The sequence below is a fragment of the Prosopis cineraria genome, unplaced genomic scaffold (genome assembly GCF_029017545.1).
Source record: "Prosopis cineraria cultivar Desert tree isolate PC_DT_omini unplaced genomic scaffold, ASM2901754v1 PC10, whole genome shotgun sequence".
NCBI classification, from domain to species: Eukaryota; Viridiplantae; Streptophyta; class Magnoliopsida; order Fabales; family Fabaceae; genus Prosopis; species Prosopis cineraria.
This window is the reverse complement of record NW_026555341.1, coordinates 4,405,646-4,423,345: the sequence shown is the minus strand read 5'-3', so window position 1 is coordinate 4,423,345 and position 17,700 is coordinate 4,405,646. Positions and strand designations below refer to the sequence as shown.

Sequence of the window (17,700 nt, the reverse complement as noted above, 5' to 3'; positions counted from 1 at the left end):
ATTGTAGATAACGTTGGTTTTTTTTTTCCCCGGAAATTTGACTTTGCTGAAATAATCGATTAAAGTCAGGAAAGTGGGATTGTGGCATTGTCCAACCAAACAAGAAGGGCGATATTGAAGTGCATGGAAATAGAAGTGAGGATGTTTGGCAGGTGCCAAGTGTGAAAGCAACATGGCTTCGGCTGATTGCCATCACAAAAATCTTGAGAATCGAAAAAAGTACAAATAGTTTGGGTCCACCGCGGCGATGGGTTCGGTTCTGTTGCATCAATTTTCAAATTTAAAGACAAACATGCATCCCAGTACTTGAGAGAGGTCCCCAACTGGATCAACTTTCCTCAGTTCCTGTGCTCTCTACAAAGTCCAAACGAAAAAACCAACTATTTTGATTTTAAGGTGAAAATGACATGATCTGGAGGATGCTGTCTCATATTAGCATAGTTTTTTTTAATTGAAAATTGAAAAATAAGAATGCCGCTAGATTTTTCTATCATGACTTAATTTAACTAAACATTATGAATTACTATTTCTGTTTTCCCATGCGGGTTATTAGAATGGATTTGGTGCATTATTCGGGATTCATCTTGATTCTTGAGACGTGGAATGTGTGTGATAAGAACAAATAGGACTGAATTGTGTATCCTCATCAATAAATAATTACTTGATAAAAATTATAGTACATTATTTAGTTTTGATCATTGACTTCCAATTTTATCAAACTAAAAATGGGATGGTAAGAGAAGTCCAGACGGAGAGGAATAAAAATAGAGGTGAGACGGATCCTGCTCCTATCTTTTGTTTTCTAAATCACATTTCGTATGCGAATATTTACGGGGAGAGTTCAATTTTCAAGATTCTATGCATTAAAAAAAAACATTAAAAAAAGGAATATTAAAACCCTAAATTATGACCCTGGGAAAAAAGTTGTAAAGAATTCCGGCTCCGCTTGTCATTCCTAGTTATTTTGACTAGTCCAGTGCATACTCAATTACTCATTGTCTTTCTCTCCGAGTCCCATTCCCTCCCCACCTCTCTTCTCTGAAAGTAGGTTTGAAGAAGATAACTAAGTGAATCCCAAGAAGCTGCATTTGCGGCCATTTCGCGCAATTCAAGCATCCGCTTACGGAAGTCTCCAAAATCTCTTATTTCCTATCGACTTTTCTCTCTTGATCTGCTGCAATGGATTCTCGGGAGCCACCTCAGCCACCGCCACGCTCGCAACAGCAACCTTCGCCAGCGCTACCAAGCATTATGGTACCTCCTCGTTCTTTTTCCTCCCCCATGCCCAGCCCCGTCCCTTCTTCCATGATCAGCCCCAATTCTTCGCACATGCTGTTGGCCCCTGCCACCGCCCGATTACCCTTCACCGCAATTGTAACACAATCCCGTATTCCTCCTCCTCCGCCTCCTCCGCCTCCACCGAAGGCTTCCGAACTCACTTCTCCTTACGAAGGTTCCTCTGCGTATAGGCCCGGCGGGCTGAGTATTGATTCTCCGAAGAGGAAGAGAGGCCGGCCCAGGAAGTATTCGCCGGATGGTAGCATTGCTTTGGGATTGGCTCCTACGCCTTTGTCTTCTTCTGGCCCCGGTGATTTGAGTGCCTCGCCGTCCGGGGAACCACCAGCTAAAAAGAGCAGGGGAAGGCCGCCGGGCTCTGGAAAGAAGCAAATGGATGCTCTTGGTATGTGTTATATATTATTCGAGCGTTCGTTTCTTGCACCGTGTTCTTTCACATTCTTTTTGTTGATCTGATTGAGAACTTTGCCTGTTCTAACCATACCAGGAGCTGGCGGGACATGCTTTACTCCACATGTACTCTTGGTGAAAACCGGGGAGGTACGCGAAAAGAGTAGTTATACTGGTCGATGATTACCCATTTCTCTTGCAAGAATTACCATGTTTACAATCTTTTACCTGCCGGCATTACTGCTAAACTCAGTCATGCATTTGTTGGTAATCCTTCGAAATGTTCAGCGTCCTCATAATTGAAAGATACGGTAATTAGTCTTAGTGTCTGAAAGGGACCAAAGTTAACGAATTGAGATTAGTTAAGCCCAAATTTTGGTAATTGGATATAGTGGTCCTGAATTCATGGTGTCAAATTGGGAAAACATCGCTATATGTTAACCTTTCTTTCTTTCTTTTTTTTTTTTTTGTGAGTTTCCAGGGGATATAAAGGGTAGATTTTCAAAATTTTAAAAACAATATTGGAATTTTTATGGAGCTATGATAATATAAACAACCATAATTCAAATTTTTTGACTGTGACTTATAATTTGAACCTTTTTATTCTTTTAGATTTTCTGTGGCAGAACATTTTCAAGATTTTGGTCCAACTAGCATTCAAAGGTTCAAATGATGCTAAAACAATATTTTTGTTTCCGACTTATAGAATTGTTGGACTAGAAGGGATCGCCTTAAATTGCATGTAGAATGGATTTTTTATGCAGAGTTTTTTTTTTTTTTTTTTATTCTAACCATCAGATTTAAGCTGTCCATATTTAATTACTTGAAATTTCCTATATTAGCATCACTGTTCAATCATTTTTGGTCTTGCTCAAGTTATTGATCAATATTGGTTATTTTGATTATTTATGACATGTATAGGTTTGTAATGCTTTCTGGCTTTATCATTGTGCAGTGTAGATTAATAAAGCTTTTTTAAACTTCTGTCATGTATTTGGATGCACATATTCCATCTATGATATGCCTTTTGCCACAATCTGAAAGTGAGGGATAGTAGAATTAACATACCAATACTTTTATTTTCATTTGCCTCTTTTAAATGGTGACGATGTGGTTGAAAAAATATGATTGAAGATTGGTTTTCTGAAACCTATCATGTTTTCATGCATGTTTATGCTTGGGGTTGCTCTCTTCACAAATCTCCTCATTGTCATGCTCCTTTTGTTTGTAGGACATTGGAGCAAAGATTATGGCCTTTTGTGAAGAAGGGTCACGTTCAGTCTTCATTCTTTCTGCTAATGGTGCAATCTGCAATGCCACCATTCGACAGCCAGCTACGGCTGGTGGTACAGTGTATTACGAGGTATATCTTATATTCTTCCAGAATGCATTAAATATTCAATTCCTCACTACAAGGCATGCTATTTTCAGGCCAAAAAATTGGTATATATGATATGAGAAAATGATCTAATGTAGTGTGTATTTAACAATAATATACACATTCCTTGAAGAATGGAACATGAAATTACAGGCATATGTTATATTTCAAGAACGCAATTATTATTATTTTTTGGTTTGCTCCACTTAAAATAGAAACACGTTTTTTGAGATCAAAAGTGGACACCATTAGAATTATGTTGATTGTTGCGGTTTTTGGTGGTGGGAAACCGTCTACTTTCTGGAATGTCACCTGAGAATAGATTTTATTCTTACCTTTATACTTTTGAACTATCTCTTAGTTTCTCTATTACATGCCGTTTTCTGTGGTGTGGTAGAGATGTTGCTGGATACATTTTCAAGTGCCCTAAAGAAACTGTTTCTGGGAAAAAAAAGAAGTTATTTTGCTAATGGTATTATTTCCTTAGGTATCCTTGGATTGATAGGAATCCAAATCAACCATCTGAAGTCATTATTTATATATCTATTTTTTTATTGCATTGACATTTATAAATGTAAAACTAAATGAAGTGGACCTTTTCCGGTCTACATCTTATGAAATCACAGCATCCTTCTTGGCACAGTAAATCTGAATATAATCAATTGCTGCATTCATTTGGTTAATTAGAGTGAACCACTAATAGTAACAACAGGAATTTGAGTTGATTAAAAAAAAACAACAGTACTTTGGGAAGGAAGAGTTTTGTGCTGGTAAAAGTGGTGTTTTTATAAAAGCATCCATGGAAGCAGTGACAGGTGATATAACGTAAGTTTTAGAGATTGAAGCAGGGGTGAAACTCAAATTGTCTTGGTGGCTGTTTTTTGTGCCTGGATCAGTGTCAAAGACTAGTGGTTTTTGGTCTCAGATTGGAAGTGGGCAAATTGTGCGAGCACAATTTGGTCAGCCTTGTGTTCTGGACAATTCATCTTCTCCTTTTGAATTGTGTGTATTGTCACGACTGTGCATGAGGGTGTTCACGGACAGGTTCGGGAGAGCCCTTTCTTGTGTCAGATCCTGAAAAAAGAACGGGACTGAAATTTTGTCCCATGTCCCGTCCTGTTCTAAAAGTCATCTCATCCCATTTGTAATTGGGACGGGAATGGAACATCCCGATGAAACAAACAAAATGTGAAAATGAGAGTTGGATAACAATATTTTTTTTAAATTATATAACTTGCTAAATTCAAAACCAAAACAACATGAGTATATAAATTAAATCATTAAATTGCAACAATTATAATTTAAAGTGAAAGAACACAATCAAAACAACCACAATTTAAAGTTAGTCCAGGTTATATACAAAAGTCAACTATAATTTTCTGTTTAGTTTGTAACATCTCTTTTGAGAATGAAATCATGTTTTCAGTCAAAAAAAAAAATTCAAGTAATTATTGAATAAAAATGACCTCCAAGCTACAAATATTATAACAATATTATTATTGAATTTCATAAATTAAATAAGTAGATGGTTATGTAAAAAAAATAAAATAAATAAACAAAAAATATATACTTTGACTCTAATTGAATAAATAATATATTAAATATTAATAAAAGAAAATAAAAAATATAATAATATATTCAGGACGGGATGGGATGTCCTGATGGTGATCCTGTATCCTATCCGTTTTTTTTTTTTTTTAAGGACGGGTCTAACATGATTAGGATGAAACTAGGCTGACCTGGAGGGAACACGCATGAATACCCCTAACTGTGCATTGTAACTGTGTCAAAGCTATCAAATTTCAGTCCAATTTGTTGTTGGCCTTCCTGAAGTCTAGAGAGAGAACTCAACTGGGGATCATAAAAGAATTTATTCTATTGCTTTGATTTAATTCTTATTTATGCTCACCCGTCTTTGGTTAAACGTTTCTTTTCCCAGATAAGTATTCAGAATTTGTGGTTCCTCGCTTGTATTTGTCAACGATGTCATGTGATGTGTGAATTCTCCCTTTCATTTTTGTTTCTTTCATTCTGTTTCTCATGTTTCTCCTCACTTTCTCAACTGGCACCGGCATAGCAGTTCAATAATGGGTTCAAATTCAATAGTCGCATCAGTTTTTTTTTTTTTTTTTTTGTTCTCGGAGATGTGGCCAGCTGACCTAGTTTATTAGTCTCTTGAAGTTGGTGTTATACAAAATACCACTTACCATGAGTTGAATTGCTGAATGACTATTTTTGAGATTGGGGGTTATAACATTTGAAGACATTTGGTAACTTGTGTTCTTAGATGCCTCTTTTCTTCATTTAATGTCATTTCACCTTACAGGGTCGATACGAGATTATATCTATATGTGGTTCTTTCAATCCATCCGAAGACGGTGGTAGTAGAACAGGTGGTTTGAGCGTCGCTCTAGCGGCGGCTGATGGAAGAATTGTGGGTGGCAGTGTTTCTGGAATGCTAATTGCAGCATCACCAATACAGGTATTATTCCCAGTGGCGGAGAAAACCCTCTTGTAGCGGGGCAAAAAAAAAGAGTTAACATTCAGAGCGCATTGTGTTTATAAAGTGGAGGATGGGGACCAGGGAGTGTTCCGTGTCCAATGCTTTTGTGTGACTGTTTTAATTGTTATGAACAGGTCATTTTGGGTAGCTTTATTGCGGAGGGGAAGAAACAGACGAGCTCAAAGAAGGAGGAATCTGGGCCCTCCTCTGCAACAACGCCCACGGGAACTCAACTGTTAAATTTTGGTGCATCATCTGTGGCTCCAACCAGAGCTACCTCTCAAGGGGTTTCAAGTGATTCTTCTGATGAAGACAACGACGGCGGTAGTACCTTGCAGATGGGGTCGGGGTCTGCATCTGGGACTGGGACTGGGCCTGGGCCTGGGCCTGGGCCTGGAGTCTACAATAGTGTTAGCCAGCCCATTCGTAATATGCCATGGAGTCAACTATGGACCAGCCATCCTCCGCAGCGATGATACCATTTTTTTTTCTTAGATTTTAAACAGCGCAGGGGCAGGGTAATTACGTGATAATTGTTGGTGGCAGTGGATCGAGATTACTGAAATGCTAACTTGCGTTGAAGACGGAATTCATAATAGAGTCTATCTTTAGCCCTTTATCTGTTTTTCTTTTTACATATTTTTTCAAGCCAGTTCAATCCATACCAGGGAAAAAAAGAAAAGTCAGTTTACTAGGATTTTTTAGCTCATAATCGAAACATCGCTAGCGTTGATAGCTAAGCGGAGGAGATGACTGAGGACTGAGTTTAAAGATGATGTTCAGTACTTGCCTTTGCTTGAGGCTTGAGCTTAAAATCTCCCTTGTGCGGGTTAGGTCCAGCTCAAGTTAGGTATGTTCTGTTATCATCAAATCCTATGTAGTCCGTGCTAGTGCAAGGGAGCTATTTTAATTTTAGAAAAATATAGAATAAATTTTCCTCGATTGATTTAATTTTGAAAGGGATGCGTGGATTAAAAAGTAGTTCCCTGGTCTGTAACTGGAATTGATCTTTTTGATTTAATTCTGAAAGACTTAGTGCATGTTTGGATAAATACGTAACTGAGGTTTGGATGGCCAAAACTTCAGTTGAGGTGTCAAAAGCTTATTATAAAAATTTTATTCTTGTTTGGCTATAAAAATTTTGTAAAGAGCGTTGGGAAAGAAACGAGGGTTAGAACTGAAGCCACAAAATACAGCTTCTAAAGCAACGTAACGTGAGAAAGTGAAGTTGGCATTCATTGTTTTGTGAGTTTTCTCTTTCTTGTCCTTACATGATATCTCTTGGCTTTCTCAATCTCTCATCTTACCATAAAGTATTTGCACAAGGCTTCAGGAAAAAATAGAAAGAAAAAAAAATGAGATTATACAAATTGAATCATTAAATCAATTATGATTAAATTAAATGGAATAAAAAACTAATCATAAACAATAATTTTATTAAGTTAGTAGCAATGTAATTTATTTTTTAAAATCAGTGCAACACATTTATAAAATTTAAAAAAATTTAATATGTCATTTATCTTAAATTTTTTTAATTCTAACTTTTAAAGAATAAAATTGTATAATTTAATTTTACCTTTCTGAAAAATTTAATTGTAAGTTTAATATTCTTTCCTAAAAATATCATATTAGTTACAAAAATATATACAAAAAAAATTGATGTCTATTTTTGTCATTATATATCTCAACTGATTTTTGAATCAAATCATCCAAACAAATTTTAGTTCAGTTAACTGACTTTTGAAAAAAGATATCCAAACATAAATCACGTTAAAGTCACAGACATTTCTTTCAACCTTAATTTGCTAACCTCAGTTAATTCTAACCTTAATTTTAAAATTTTTAATCCAAACACACCTTTAATGTAATTTGGACTCGATGGTCTAAAATCTCTTTGAAACTCTAAGGACGCTGGGGTTCAAATATATAGAACAGATCTTGTTCGAGTAAGGTGGAATGGTTGACGCGCGAGAGCATCGCGGAGGTATGCCTCCGCCAGGGTTTCTACCCTTCTCTCTTTCATGGCGGGTTCCTTCTCTTCTTTGCATGGGAGTTTATTGGCATGGCCTTGCGGCTTTGTCTTTGGACCTCTCTTCTTGGCATACGATTCATTGAGTAGGGAGTGTGTAGGGGTTAAGGTGGGGGAGTCGACAGAAGTAATCTGTAGCGGTGATGGTTTGGGGGTTTCAACGGACGGCGACTATAGAACGAACGATCTGTGCTGGAAGTAAGAAGGATCATCAGTTAAGGCTGGCATTAGCAGGATGAGATTTTGGATTGGTGATTTTTACACTTTGGAGACAATAGAGGACTTGAGAGGGGTGCCGCCGGATGTATTGATGAAGAAAGACGAATTGAAGTTGGAAATTCTTGAACCTGCAACACAATCTTGGGGGATTAAGGACGAATCAGAAGTGCTGTGGCCAAGTTGTGTTGGCAACATGTGGATGATGGTGGACTCTAGCTGCTCATTGTTTTTAGAGCAGATGGTGGGGGAGCTATGGTGGCCGCACAAGGTGATTGTGGTTATGGTTGATTTTGAACAAGCAAGGACCCCAGTATTGGTAGGAATTTGATCTCCCTATACAGTGTATTATTTCCAACCCTACTTTTTTTGATGAATATTGGTTATTTTAACTAGTATACTACCATAGATATTGAGTTTGATCAAGTTAACCTTCTGGTTGAGATGTCTTTTGATTTATCTGTGAGGAGTACTTTTTGCTGTGTGTTCTTAGTTCTGCTAATTTTTTTAAGCTTATTGGTGGTAGAATCAAGGATGATTTAAAAATTGGTACCTCCATGAAATGAAAATTTTGGTACTTTTTATGTGGAAAAGTTTGGTTGGGTTAGGAGCTGTTATGTTACCTTATGTAAGATAGTTTGGTGCATCTCTTTGGGCTCTTTTAATCCTGATGTTATTTGTTTGTTTCTCTTTGGTTGAATTTGTTAGCTATGAAGCATTATGTTCTTTGTTGAATTGTTCAACCTTTGTGAATTTTATTTTAAATATTGGCAAATCTTTAAGCATGTGTTACGTTCCATGGATTCCAAGATATTTTTACTGGGTTATAATTTGGATTACTTAAGTTATAGCTCAAGGGACATGCTCTTCGGACTGGACCTCAAAGTCCCCCATCTCCAATGGTACTTCTGCTCCTAGATAAGGTGGAATCTATCTAAGATTTGATGTGTATTTTCCTCATTTGCATCTTTTCTTTTTCTTGCATCTTTTTAGTTGTTGCTTTTCTTTTGCTTCTTTCTTGTATATTGTTGTGTGGGACTGGCTCATTTGCTGGTTAACGGTTATCTTTTTGTTCTCTCTAGCCAAAAAAGAAGAAGGTGGTAATGGTTGAAATCTCCTGTTGTGTAACACGTAATTTGGCAATGGATTCCTAGTTGATTTGCTTGAAGCATCTAAATCCAATGGGTAAAATGATAAAAGATGGCATCAATGGCAACGTGGCATCAGCGCATGAAACGAAAGCACCTCGTGTCACTCACTGCTAATCTGAAACTAGTGCTAGGGTGTCATTGTTAGCGACATTAGCTCGGGACAATCAGGAATTCACACGTATTCTCATGATTGAGCAGTGGACCAATTAAGGAGTGAATCCGAGATCAAAGAAGTAAATTGATAAGGGCGAGAGAAGGAGCGTAAAAATGTCATTAAACTTGGCGTGGTCGCTAATTTACGATTCCCGTGCTGTTGCGAAACTAATCACGCTTTCTATGCAAAACTCAACCCGGTGGCACGTGGCGGTACCAATCAAGGACACGTACTAGAGTGTCCCACCCCTTTCTGCTTTGTTTCATCCCCGTCCCATCCAACCTCCACTTCACCAAATTTCTTCCTTCAACGGCGTCGCACGCTCACTATAACTCGCTGCTAACACGCCTTATGCTTTTATTAAGTCTTCATTGTCACCCCCCTCCCTTAAACGCGTTTTAAACTTCTCAATCACACTTTCTTTAATTTACCTATAAATGCTTCTCATTCCATACAACTATCCACACGCACATGCACAAGCCATATCATACGTTTAAAAATTAAAAATTTAATTGAGTTGGCTTTCAAATGTTCCCAATTAAAATACCTTGTAAAAATTCTAATCAATTATTTGACTAATAACATCTTTTTTGATTGTGAAACAGCAGAAAACAAATATCAATGCATATCATTTAATTCTCGTTGGTTCATTTTGTCAATATTTTATAGCCCTCCGAATAATTAGTATCTTGGCAGTATTAATATTATATTGCCGTTGTGGATGTCAGGGATGTTGACTCTATAGCGGTTTGTACTTTGTTTGGGAAGGGATGTGGACCGGCCCCTGCGAGCTGCCAAACAAACACGTGACTGTACTCTGATTTTGACCCAGTCGAGAGGTGGACGGCAATTCCCGAACCTTCCTTGCCCCACGCGCCAACCCTCGCGGCCCAACCAACCACTACGTCACGCGCTTCCACGTCCTTTGCAGTCCCTGTCCAACGGCTACTTTCTTCTAAGCAAGAGCCAGCACAAATTCACGCACCGCCTGTCTCTCTCCGTTACTGGTTAGTTGGCCTATTCAACAATATCGGCATCGCACCCTCTCCATTTAAAAACGCCTTCTTCCTACTTCTGTCACCAGCCGCGAACCTCCGTCATGGATTGCTTGGTGTTGCCGGTGACCTTGATCAGACGGCGCTCCACTAGTTCCCGCCTAGGCTATCGGCCCCTCGCCCATGACCGCTTCGACGAACCCGACGGTCCCGTGACGGTGATCGTGGGAAAAGAGAAGAGGGTGTTTCTGGTTGAGCCTTTTGTTCTTCAGGAATACCCTTTTCGGCTTGTGATGGAAACGATGACGAGAGGGGAGGTCAGTGATTTGCGAGGAGGGGTGATCTTCGTGGACGTGGACGCCATTTTGTTCGAGCACATGTTGTGGCTCTTGCACAACGATTCCTCGTCTCTGTTGAGCCTCAATCTGAAGGAGATAATTGATTTCTATGCCCAGGAGGATTGTTAGAGCAAGCGCCGCAGCCGGAACAGAGGCACTCTGTTTTACTAATTTCTGTGCCATCTTTAGACCGAGAATGCCTCCCTTATTGTGAGAGGCGATACTTGTATACATTGTCACTTGTTTTTACTGAATAAGCCTAATCTATTGTCTGATCTCCAAACACGCATCGAGTATATCCATGTTATGCAGTTCCTGTGTGCGTTGGGTCTCTTAATCATGAAATTGACATCCATGTGATTTTACATGTTCGAGTTCCGCCACACATCGTTGCATCAGGTTGTTGGGAGGTACTTCAGATGCTCAATTTCGTCCATTTTCAACCCAGCTAGTTGTTGGCCAGATAAAAAACAGCTGATTGAATTGAGACTAATCCAATCAAAACCGACATCTTTGTTGAATTATTCAAAATTAATTGCTTTTAATTTTTCACTCTGTATATTGATTTTCTCTTCTTTCTTACTGGGTCGTTAGACTCAAATTAACATAGGAGATGTAGCGTTGAAGCTCTGATCTTATATGAGATGAGAACACGAAACCGCGTTTAAATCCAGAATTTTAATGTGATGAGTTCATGAATCATTCCATTTATATACATCATTTTGAAACCAACTTTTCTCAATGTTCACACAAATTTTGAAAGCATCAGCTGTCATCATTTCATTCCTAATATCATAGCCAAGTTTTTGTGGGTATATGCATAAAAAATGCGACATTGAAACCTCATATTGCGCACTGGATTTTTGTTAAAGCCACGGGGTGCGCGCGCCACAAACCTAGTGTTTGTATCATTGATATAGAGTCCATAGACTCACATTTGACAAGAAAAATTGTTAAGATGTATAAATGCAGATGGATTTGAGTTGATATGAAAAATATTACATCAAATAAAATTTATTAACTGATACGTAATAAAATAGAAGCTGTGAGCTTAAATTCTAAGATTTTGAAGATGTGAAGTCTTTTACTCCTTATTGTCTTCCCTGTTTTCTTCTGAGGGTAAAAATTGTCCAAAATTGATTAATAAATCATGGAATTACTCAAAAGTATCCCGGCGAGTACGCCTGGACGTGTCAAGTAGCAACTGGATGGTAACTGGACTTGGGGATCAATTTTGGAAAATTTGGCATGCAAGTAGAGGGAGTTGATAGCTTGTTTCCTCCATGTTTAATTCCAATAATGCACCCATGGATCAAGAATGTTGTTATGACTAATTGTTTTCCTTTTGTTGTGTGGATCCAAAAGCTATCTCTGAATCAGAAAATGGAAGTAAGGCCAAGACTTTCGGAAACTGTTGGGTTTGAACTCTACTTTATCGAACTCAAAAGAAAGAATTCAGCCTCTTTAACCATGATAATGACGAAGCGAGCAACCCCAAGAACATCAATAGTACGGTCCAGTGCTGTTTCGGCTACTTTTGCTCCGCTCTTTTATATTTTTATGAATCAGTATAATATAATACACTGCATACAAGTTAGTGTTTAATGAGTTTCTTTTTCAATGAATTTCAGTTTCCATTAAAAAAAAGGAAAGAAAATAAGTTTCTTGTTCTCATATTTGTGTAAATAGAATTTTTGCTCATACATAGATTTTAGATCTGTTTGTTTCACCTTATTTTCTGAAAAAAAATTAATTATTTTTTAAAAAATTCCTGTGAGTTTTAATTATATTTTTTTAAACTTTAAAAAATAATCAGAATTTAAAAAATATATTTTTTTTATTATTTTAATAAGCTATTTTGAATAATTTTAAAAATAATATTTTTGAAAAAAATTAGGATATATGAAAATATTATAAAATTTTAAAATAATTAAATAATAAATTATTTTTATAAAACAAAAAAATGATATAATAAAATCTAAAAATAACTAACCGATAATATTTTTTATTATTGTAAACAAATATAAAATAACATCTGTTTTTGTAAAATCTTTAGAAAAATCTCTTTTTGTAAAATTTTTACGTTATTTAAAAATAACTTATTTTTTAATTTTAAACAAACAGATTTTTAAGTAGTTGTTAGATTATTTTATACCTTTGCAAGCTTAAAATAGGAAGAATGCAAGATAACAAGATCAACATTGTGAGCATTTGAGGCGGTTAAAATATTAAATCCCTCAAATGTAATTTTTTTTTTAAAAAAGTTACAATTTCCCTATTTATTGACTAATCATACCGAGCTCATTTATATAGCGAGAGAGAGAGGGGGGGTTAATTGCAGAATGGTTGGCGAAACGGTCGAAAGATTATTGCTTTAACTTGAGCACCATGACGTCAAAATTTCAAAACTTAAATCTGAAGAATGAAGACTCAATTGATGTTCAGGTGCAAGCCGGAACAACATGAAACTCCTGCATTCTTGTTTCACTTTTTGCTAATACGTTTTAAAGCTCTTTCATCCTCACGAAGCCGCATCTGGACGCTCTATGGAGCCTTGATGCCAAAAAGGAAGACATATTTTAACTTGATAAACATTTTCTTTCTGGTACTGATCGATCATTAAATCAATTCTCTACTAATCTTTGTTTCTTCTCATATTTGTATGATGCCCTTTTCATGATGCCATACTTACTAATATAATTCACATGCATACTGTTGTATTTTAATCAAGTGTGTGTACTGAAAGTAAAAAGAGCCCCAAAACAAAAAAAACAAAAATCCACAGTCAAATCAGAGTTTGGATTTAAGAAAAATGACAATTAAAGACCCTCTAAAGACATTAATTTTAATTAAGGATCCTGAAATATAGAAATCTCAATTAAAGACTATGGGATAAAAAACAAAGCTAACTTTACAAAATTGCCCCCTCACTAAATACTAAAAGGTAACAGGAAAGAAGCTCATCTCGTGTGCTCTGTTTTCTTGTTTTTTGGCGAAAAAATTCTAATAGGATGTGCTCTCGTCTGTTGAAAATATTAGAAAAAAATTAGTGGAGTGTATAATCATCTTCTAATGAGTAATTACATGTATTGCTTCTCTTACATTTTGTCCTCAGTCATGCACGTAAGAGAAATTTGCATCTTCTTCCATTTCTCTTTCATTGCTCTGTTTTCTTCTTTTACACACATCCTCTGTCATGCACGCAGACAAAGAATGTTTTAGTCTTTGCAAACGTTATCATGCACCATTTCTCTTTCTTTTATACCCTAGGGAAAAAAGTAATCTTTTTATTGATTAATAGACTATATATATATATATATATATACATATACAATAAATGATTTCTGAGAACGACACAATTGAAAAAAGTTAAGGAGTGAAAAACAAGAAAGATGTAACATGGATGCTGAATTTTTCTAATATGTGTTGAAAAGTGCGTGAATGTTGAAAAATGCAATATGAATGCTGAATTTTTACAGTCATGGTTGGGATAATGGAACGAATAGTTATGAAGTAATAAATTTATATGTTGGTTGTAGTTATTTTAGGTTTCTTTCCCATATGACAAGTACTTAAGCAAAAGAAGTATTTTGTTATCTTCATGTTAATGGACATTTTGTAGAAAATTCACAAGGAAAGATGACTTATGAAGATTGGAGATTAATTTCTAAATTGATTAGAAAAGGCATAAATCATGAAGAGCCATTGAGGTTGGTGTCATCAGTGACAGGAGTTAAAAGTTGTGCTGTTGACTTAAAATTTATAATAAAGTTTAGTAAAAACATATACATAGATCTGTTAGACGACAAGGGAGTACGACATTAGATAAAATATAATGATGAGTTAGCATATGTGTATGTTGAGACAAATGATAATGAAATACATGGAGCAATGGATTATTCAATGGAGTAAGTTGTTCTTCTTAGTTATTTGTGTGTTTAATTAGTTTAATTACCATTTATATTGACCTATGAGTAATTGTGAATGTAGGATGGAGGATTTGTTACCATGGTCACTGCCAGGATCTCCCTATAGGGGAGAGCTTGAAAGTATATCACCCTCTTTGTCATGTTCAACACAAAATATTCTTGCACCATTGCCTCAGGTTAATTCAATAAAATGAAAGGATTTATTTATGGACATTGGCCAGACATTTGATGATGCAATTGTATTCAGGAAAGCATTGTATAAATACAGCCTTGCTCGTAGGTTTGGTTACATATTTGTGAGAAACGATCCTAAGAAGATGATTGTCAAATGCAATATTAATGGTTGTAAATGAAAGATATCAGCTTATGTTATTGGAAAGACAGCCTCTATATTGTGTGTGAAAAAATTTTACAACGAACACATGCATTTTACTCAAGACAACCTCCTATTAAAGTAAAAGGCTAGCTAAAGATTGACATCATCAATTATCATTGATGCTATAAGGGAAAATGTGGAGAAAACTTCAAATGAGATTAAACAAGACTTCTACAAAGAATATGGGTTAAATCTCACATATCGGCAAGCTTTGAAGGGAAAAGATAGAGCATTGAAGGAAATACATGGGCTTTCACAACAATCATACATTTTGATCCCATGACTTTGTGAGAAATTAAAGGAGATGAACCAAGACACAGTTGCAATGTGGGTTGCCTCAATAAATTACAGATTTGATAGACTTCTTATTGCATATGGATGCTACATTAAAGGGTTTCTCTAAGGTGCTCATCCAATTTTATTTATTAATGGAAGTCATTTAAGTGGTCCATATAAGGGGACTTTGCTAGCAGCTTCTACAGATGATACAAATAATGACTTATTCCCTTTGACTTATGCAATAGTAGGTGAAAAACATATTATAATTAGGCTTGGTTTCTTGAAAATATGAGAGAGATCACACACCAAGTTCAATTGACTATAATGTCAGATAGACATAATGCTATTATTGGTACAGTGCATGCAATATTTGATGGTAATCAACATGATTTTTGTTATCATCATGTCAAAAAAAATTACAGCTGCAAATTTATAAAAATTAATAGAGGCATGCAAAAGATTGATAGGATAACCAAAGAAGATGCACTTAAGTTGCTGGACAATATTGCATATGCAAGGTTGGAAATAGAATTTCATGTTGCTATGGGTCATTTGATGATTTTCTCCGCACAGTTAGCAAGATGATTAAAACAAATAGGGATATAGATCATTGGATCTTAGCAAGATTTTCATACAAAAGATGGGACAACATAACAATAAACCATACTGAATCTTTCAATGCTTGGATAATGAAAGAGAGAAAATATCATATATGCACATTGATAAATGAGCACTGAGCAAAATTAATGAGGAAGCTATACAATAACAAGATAGAAATGGAAAATTGATCAAATAGAGTTGGATCTCATATTGAAGCAAAGTTAAGGGAGAATGTATTGAGCTATAGTGGCTGAACATTATAGTGTGAATATGATACCAGTGAAGGTAGGAAACAATGACTTGAGAGTGAATCTAACATTGTGAGAATGCTCTTGTCAAGAATGGCAGATGGTATTAATTCCTTGTGCACATGCATGTGCAATACTAAAATTAGTTCATGGTAATGTGTATTCATATGTTGAAGAATGCTACACTATCCATGCATAAGAAAAAATTTACAGCTCCACAGTGATTCCGATGGAAATTATTGACATGCCTCAGTTGACGGAGCTACATTATGAAAATTATTAAAAACAATACTTTTTTAGAACCACCACTAACTACACGTCCCCCAAGGCGACCACCAGCCAAGCGAAGAGAGTCACAATTTTAGAACAAAAAGGTGTATCATTACTCAAGGTGTAATCAAGCTGGGCATATCAAAAATAGATGTAGGAATCCTAATCCAATTTAGGGATTGAATGAGAGAGAAAACCATATGCATATTAGTTGGTTTGAAATTGAAATGCACATGGTTTTTTTTTATTTTGTGCATTTTGCTGTTGAATGACCTTTTGTATAGACACCCACCTCATATTTTTTGTACTTGTGGAAGTGACAAGTCATGTAAATATAATTGCAGTTTACATTGTTTTTTGGTAAGCAAATTGCATAGGTACCATTTAGGTAAATGGGATTTTTTTTGTGTAAAAAGGGATACAAATGTGGTGTACATGTATTGAAATCAATGTAATATAATGCTAATGAAAATTTCAGGTTTAAATATATGTAAGTGTAAATGTTATCATGACATAAGACTGCTGAATTCACCAACGTAGCATCGGGATATTGCTAATGTAACTACTAATAACATAGAACCTTACTTGAGATTAAATTTTTTTCACAGTATTTCAGTCATTTAAGAGACTTGGGATCTAATAACGTTAGTTGGGCATTTCACATCTGAAACAAGAGAAATTCCTACCATATGTTGTAAAATGAATAACCCCACTTGAGTATCATTGTCTATTAGAAGATACCTATCAGAAATCAGGATCCAGTAACCTTACCTGAGAATTCCCTAACCTAAGTTAGAAAAGTAGCTAACGTATAATATGAAATCTCTTAAGATGACTTAAGAACTCTTTGTTTAAGGCTAAGTCTTGCCACAAATTGGGTTCCAGGAATCTCATTTGAGAATTCCCTAACCTACTTAAAGTGACTTGGGAATTCATTGTTTAAGGATAAATCTCGTTACAAGCTGGGTTCCAACAAAGTCACTTGGGAATATCCTAACCTTGAAAAAAAGCTGAACGTATGGATAAGCATTTGGCACAAGTTGTGTTCCAACAACCTTACTTAGGAATTTGGTAACATAAGTTGGGAAAGTAACTAACATATGTTGTCAAAGTGCTTAACATGACTTGAGAATTTATTATTTGATGAAAATTGACATGGCACAAGTTGGGTTTTAGCAAAGTCACTTGAGAATGTCCTAACCTAACTTGAAAAAAGCTAAACGTATGTTTTAAAAGAACCTAGCGTGACTTGGAAATTCATTGTGTAAGGATAAGTCACTAGGCATAATTTGTGTTCCAATAACCTCACTTAGAAATTCCATAACATATCTTGTGAAAAAACTGAATATCAGTTTTGAAAGTAACATGAGTTAATAAAAATCAAGAACGGTTTGTCGAATTTCTTGTACATGTAGCCAAAGTTTTTTTGAATTAATTACTGTATCATATACATGAAGCTACAGAAAAATATGTAATTACATAAAAATGTAATTTACATATCACAATTGTCTATATTATGATTTCAATCTTTTAGATCCTACATGCCCA

At 35.8% G+C, this 17,700-nt stretch overlaps 2 protein-coding genes across 4 annotated transcripts; both read left to right on the top strand.

Moving 5' to 3' along the window:
- Positions 1-950: 950 nt before the first annotated feature.
- On the top strand, positions 951-6,186 carry LOC129322642 (AT-hook motif nuclear-localized protein 10-like). Its single transcript, XM_054968943.1, has 5 exons — positions 951-1,681; positions 1,784-1,836; positions 2,918-3,049; positions 5,391-5,546; positions 5,702-6,186. The coding sequence occupies exons 1-5, from the start codon at positions 1,180-1,182 to the stop codon at positions 6,041-6,043; spliced, it is 1,185 nt and encodes a 394-aa protein (XP_054824918.1). The 5' UTR covers positions 951-1,179; the 3' UTR covers positions 6,044-6,186.
- A 1,246-nt stretch (positions 6,187-7,432) lies between these two features.
- Positions 7,433-10,733, top strand: LOC129322643 (uncharacterized). Of its 3 annotated transcripts, XM_054968945.1 has the most exons (3): positions 7,433-8,131; positions 8,664-8,735; positions 9,846-10,207. In XM_054968945.1, exons 1-3 carry the CDS (start codon positions 7,832-7,834, stop codon positions 9,852-9,854), a joined length of 381 nt encoding a protein of 126 aa, XP_054824920.1. In that variant the 5' UTR covers positions 7,433-7,831; the 3' UTR covers positions 9,855-10,207. The 3 variants fall into 3 exon arrangements, with proteins under 3 accessions (XP_054824920.1, XP_054824921.1, XP_054824919.1); XM_054968946.1 differs by lacking the exon at positions 8,664-8,735 and having other exon boundaries at positions 9,846-10,733; XM_054968944.1 differs by lacking the exon at positions 9,846-10,207 and having other exon boundaries at positions 8,664-8,927.
- Positions 10,734-17,700: the final 6,967 nt, after the last annotated feature.

What these genes read in the sequence shown, in the direction of transcription:
- LOC129322642 (XM_054968943.1), top strand. Translation starts at nt 1,180, where the DNA reads ATGGATTCTCGGGAGCCACCTCAGCCACCGCCACGCTCGCAACAGCAA. An exon ending in TCTTGGTGAAAACCGGGGAG is followed by an intron (nt 1,837 to 2,917) that starts GTACGCGAAAAG and finishes TTTTGTTTGTAG; the next exon opens with GACATTGGAGCAAAGATTAT. An exon ending in TTGCAGCATCACCAATACAG is followed by an intron (nt 5,547 to 5,701) that starts GTATTATTCCCA and finishes TGTTATGAACAG; the next exon opens with GTCATTTTGGGTAGCTTTAT.
- LOC129322643 (XM_054968944.1), top strand. Translation starts at nt 7,832, where the DNA reads ATGAGATTTTGGATTGGTGATTTTTACACTTTGGAGACAATAGAGGAC. An exon ending in AAGCAAGGACCCCAGTATTG is followed by an intron (nt 8,132 to 8,663) that starts GTAGGAATTTGA and finishes CTTAAGTTATAG; the next exon opens with CTCAAGGGACATGCTCTTCG.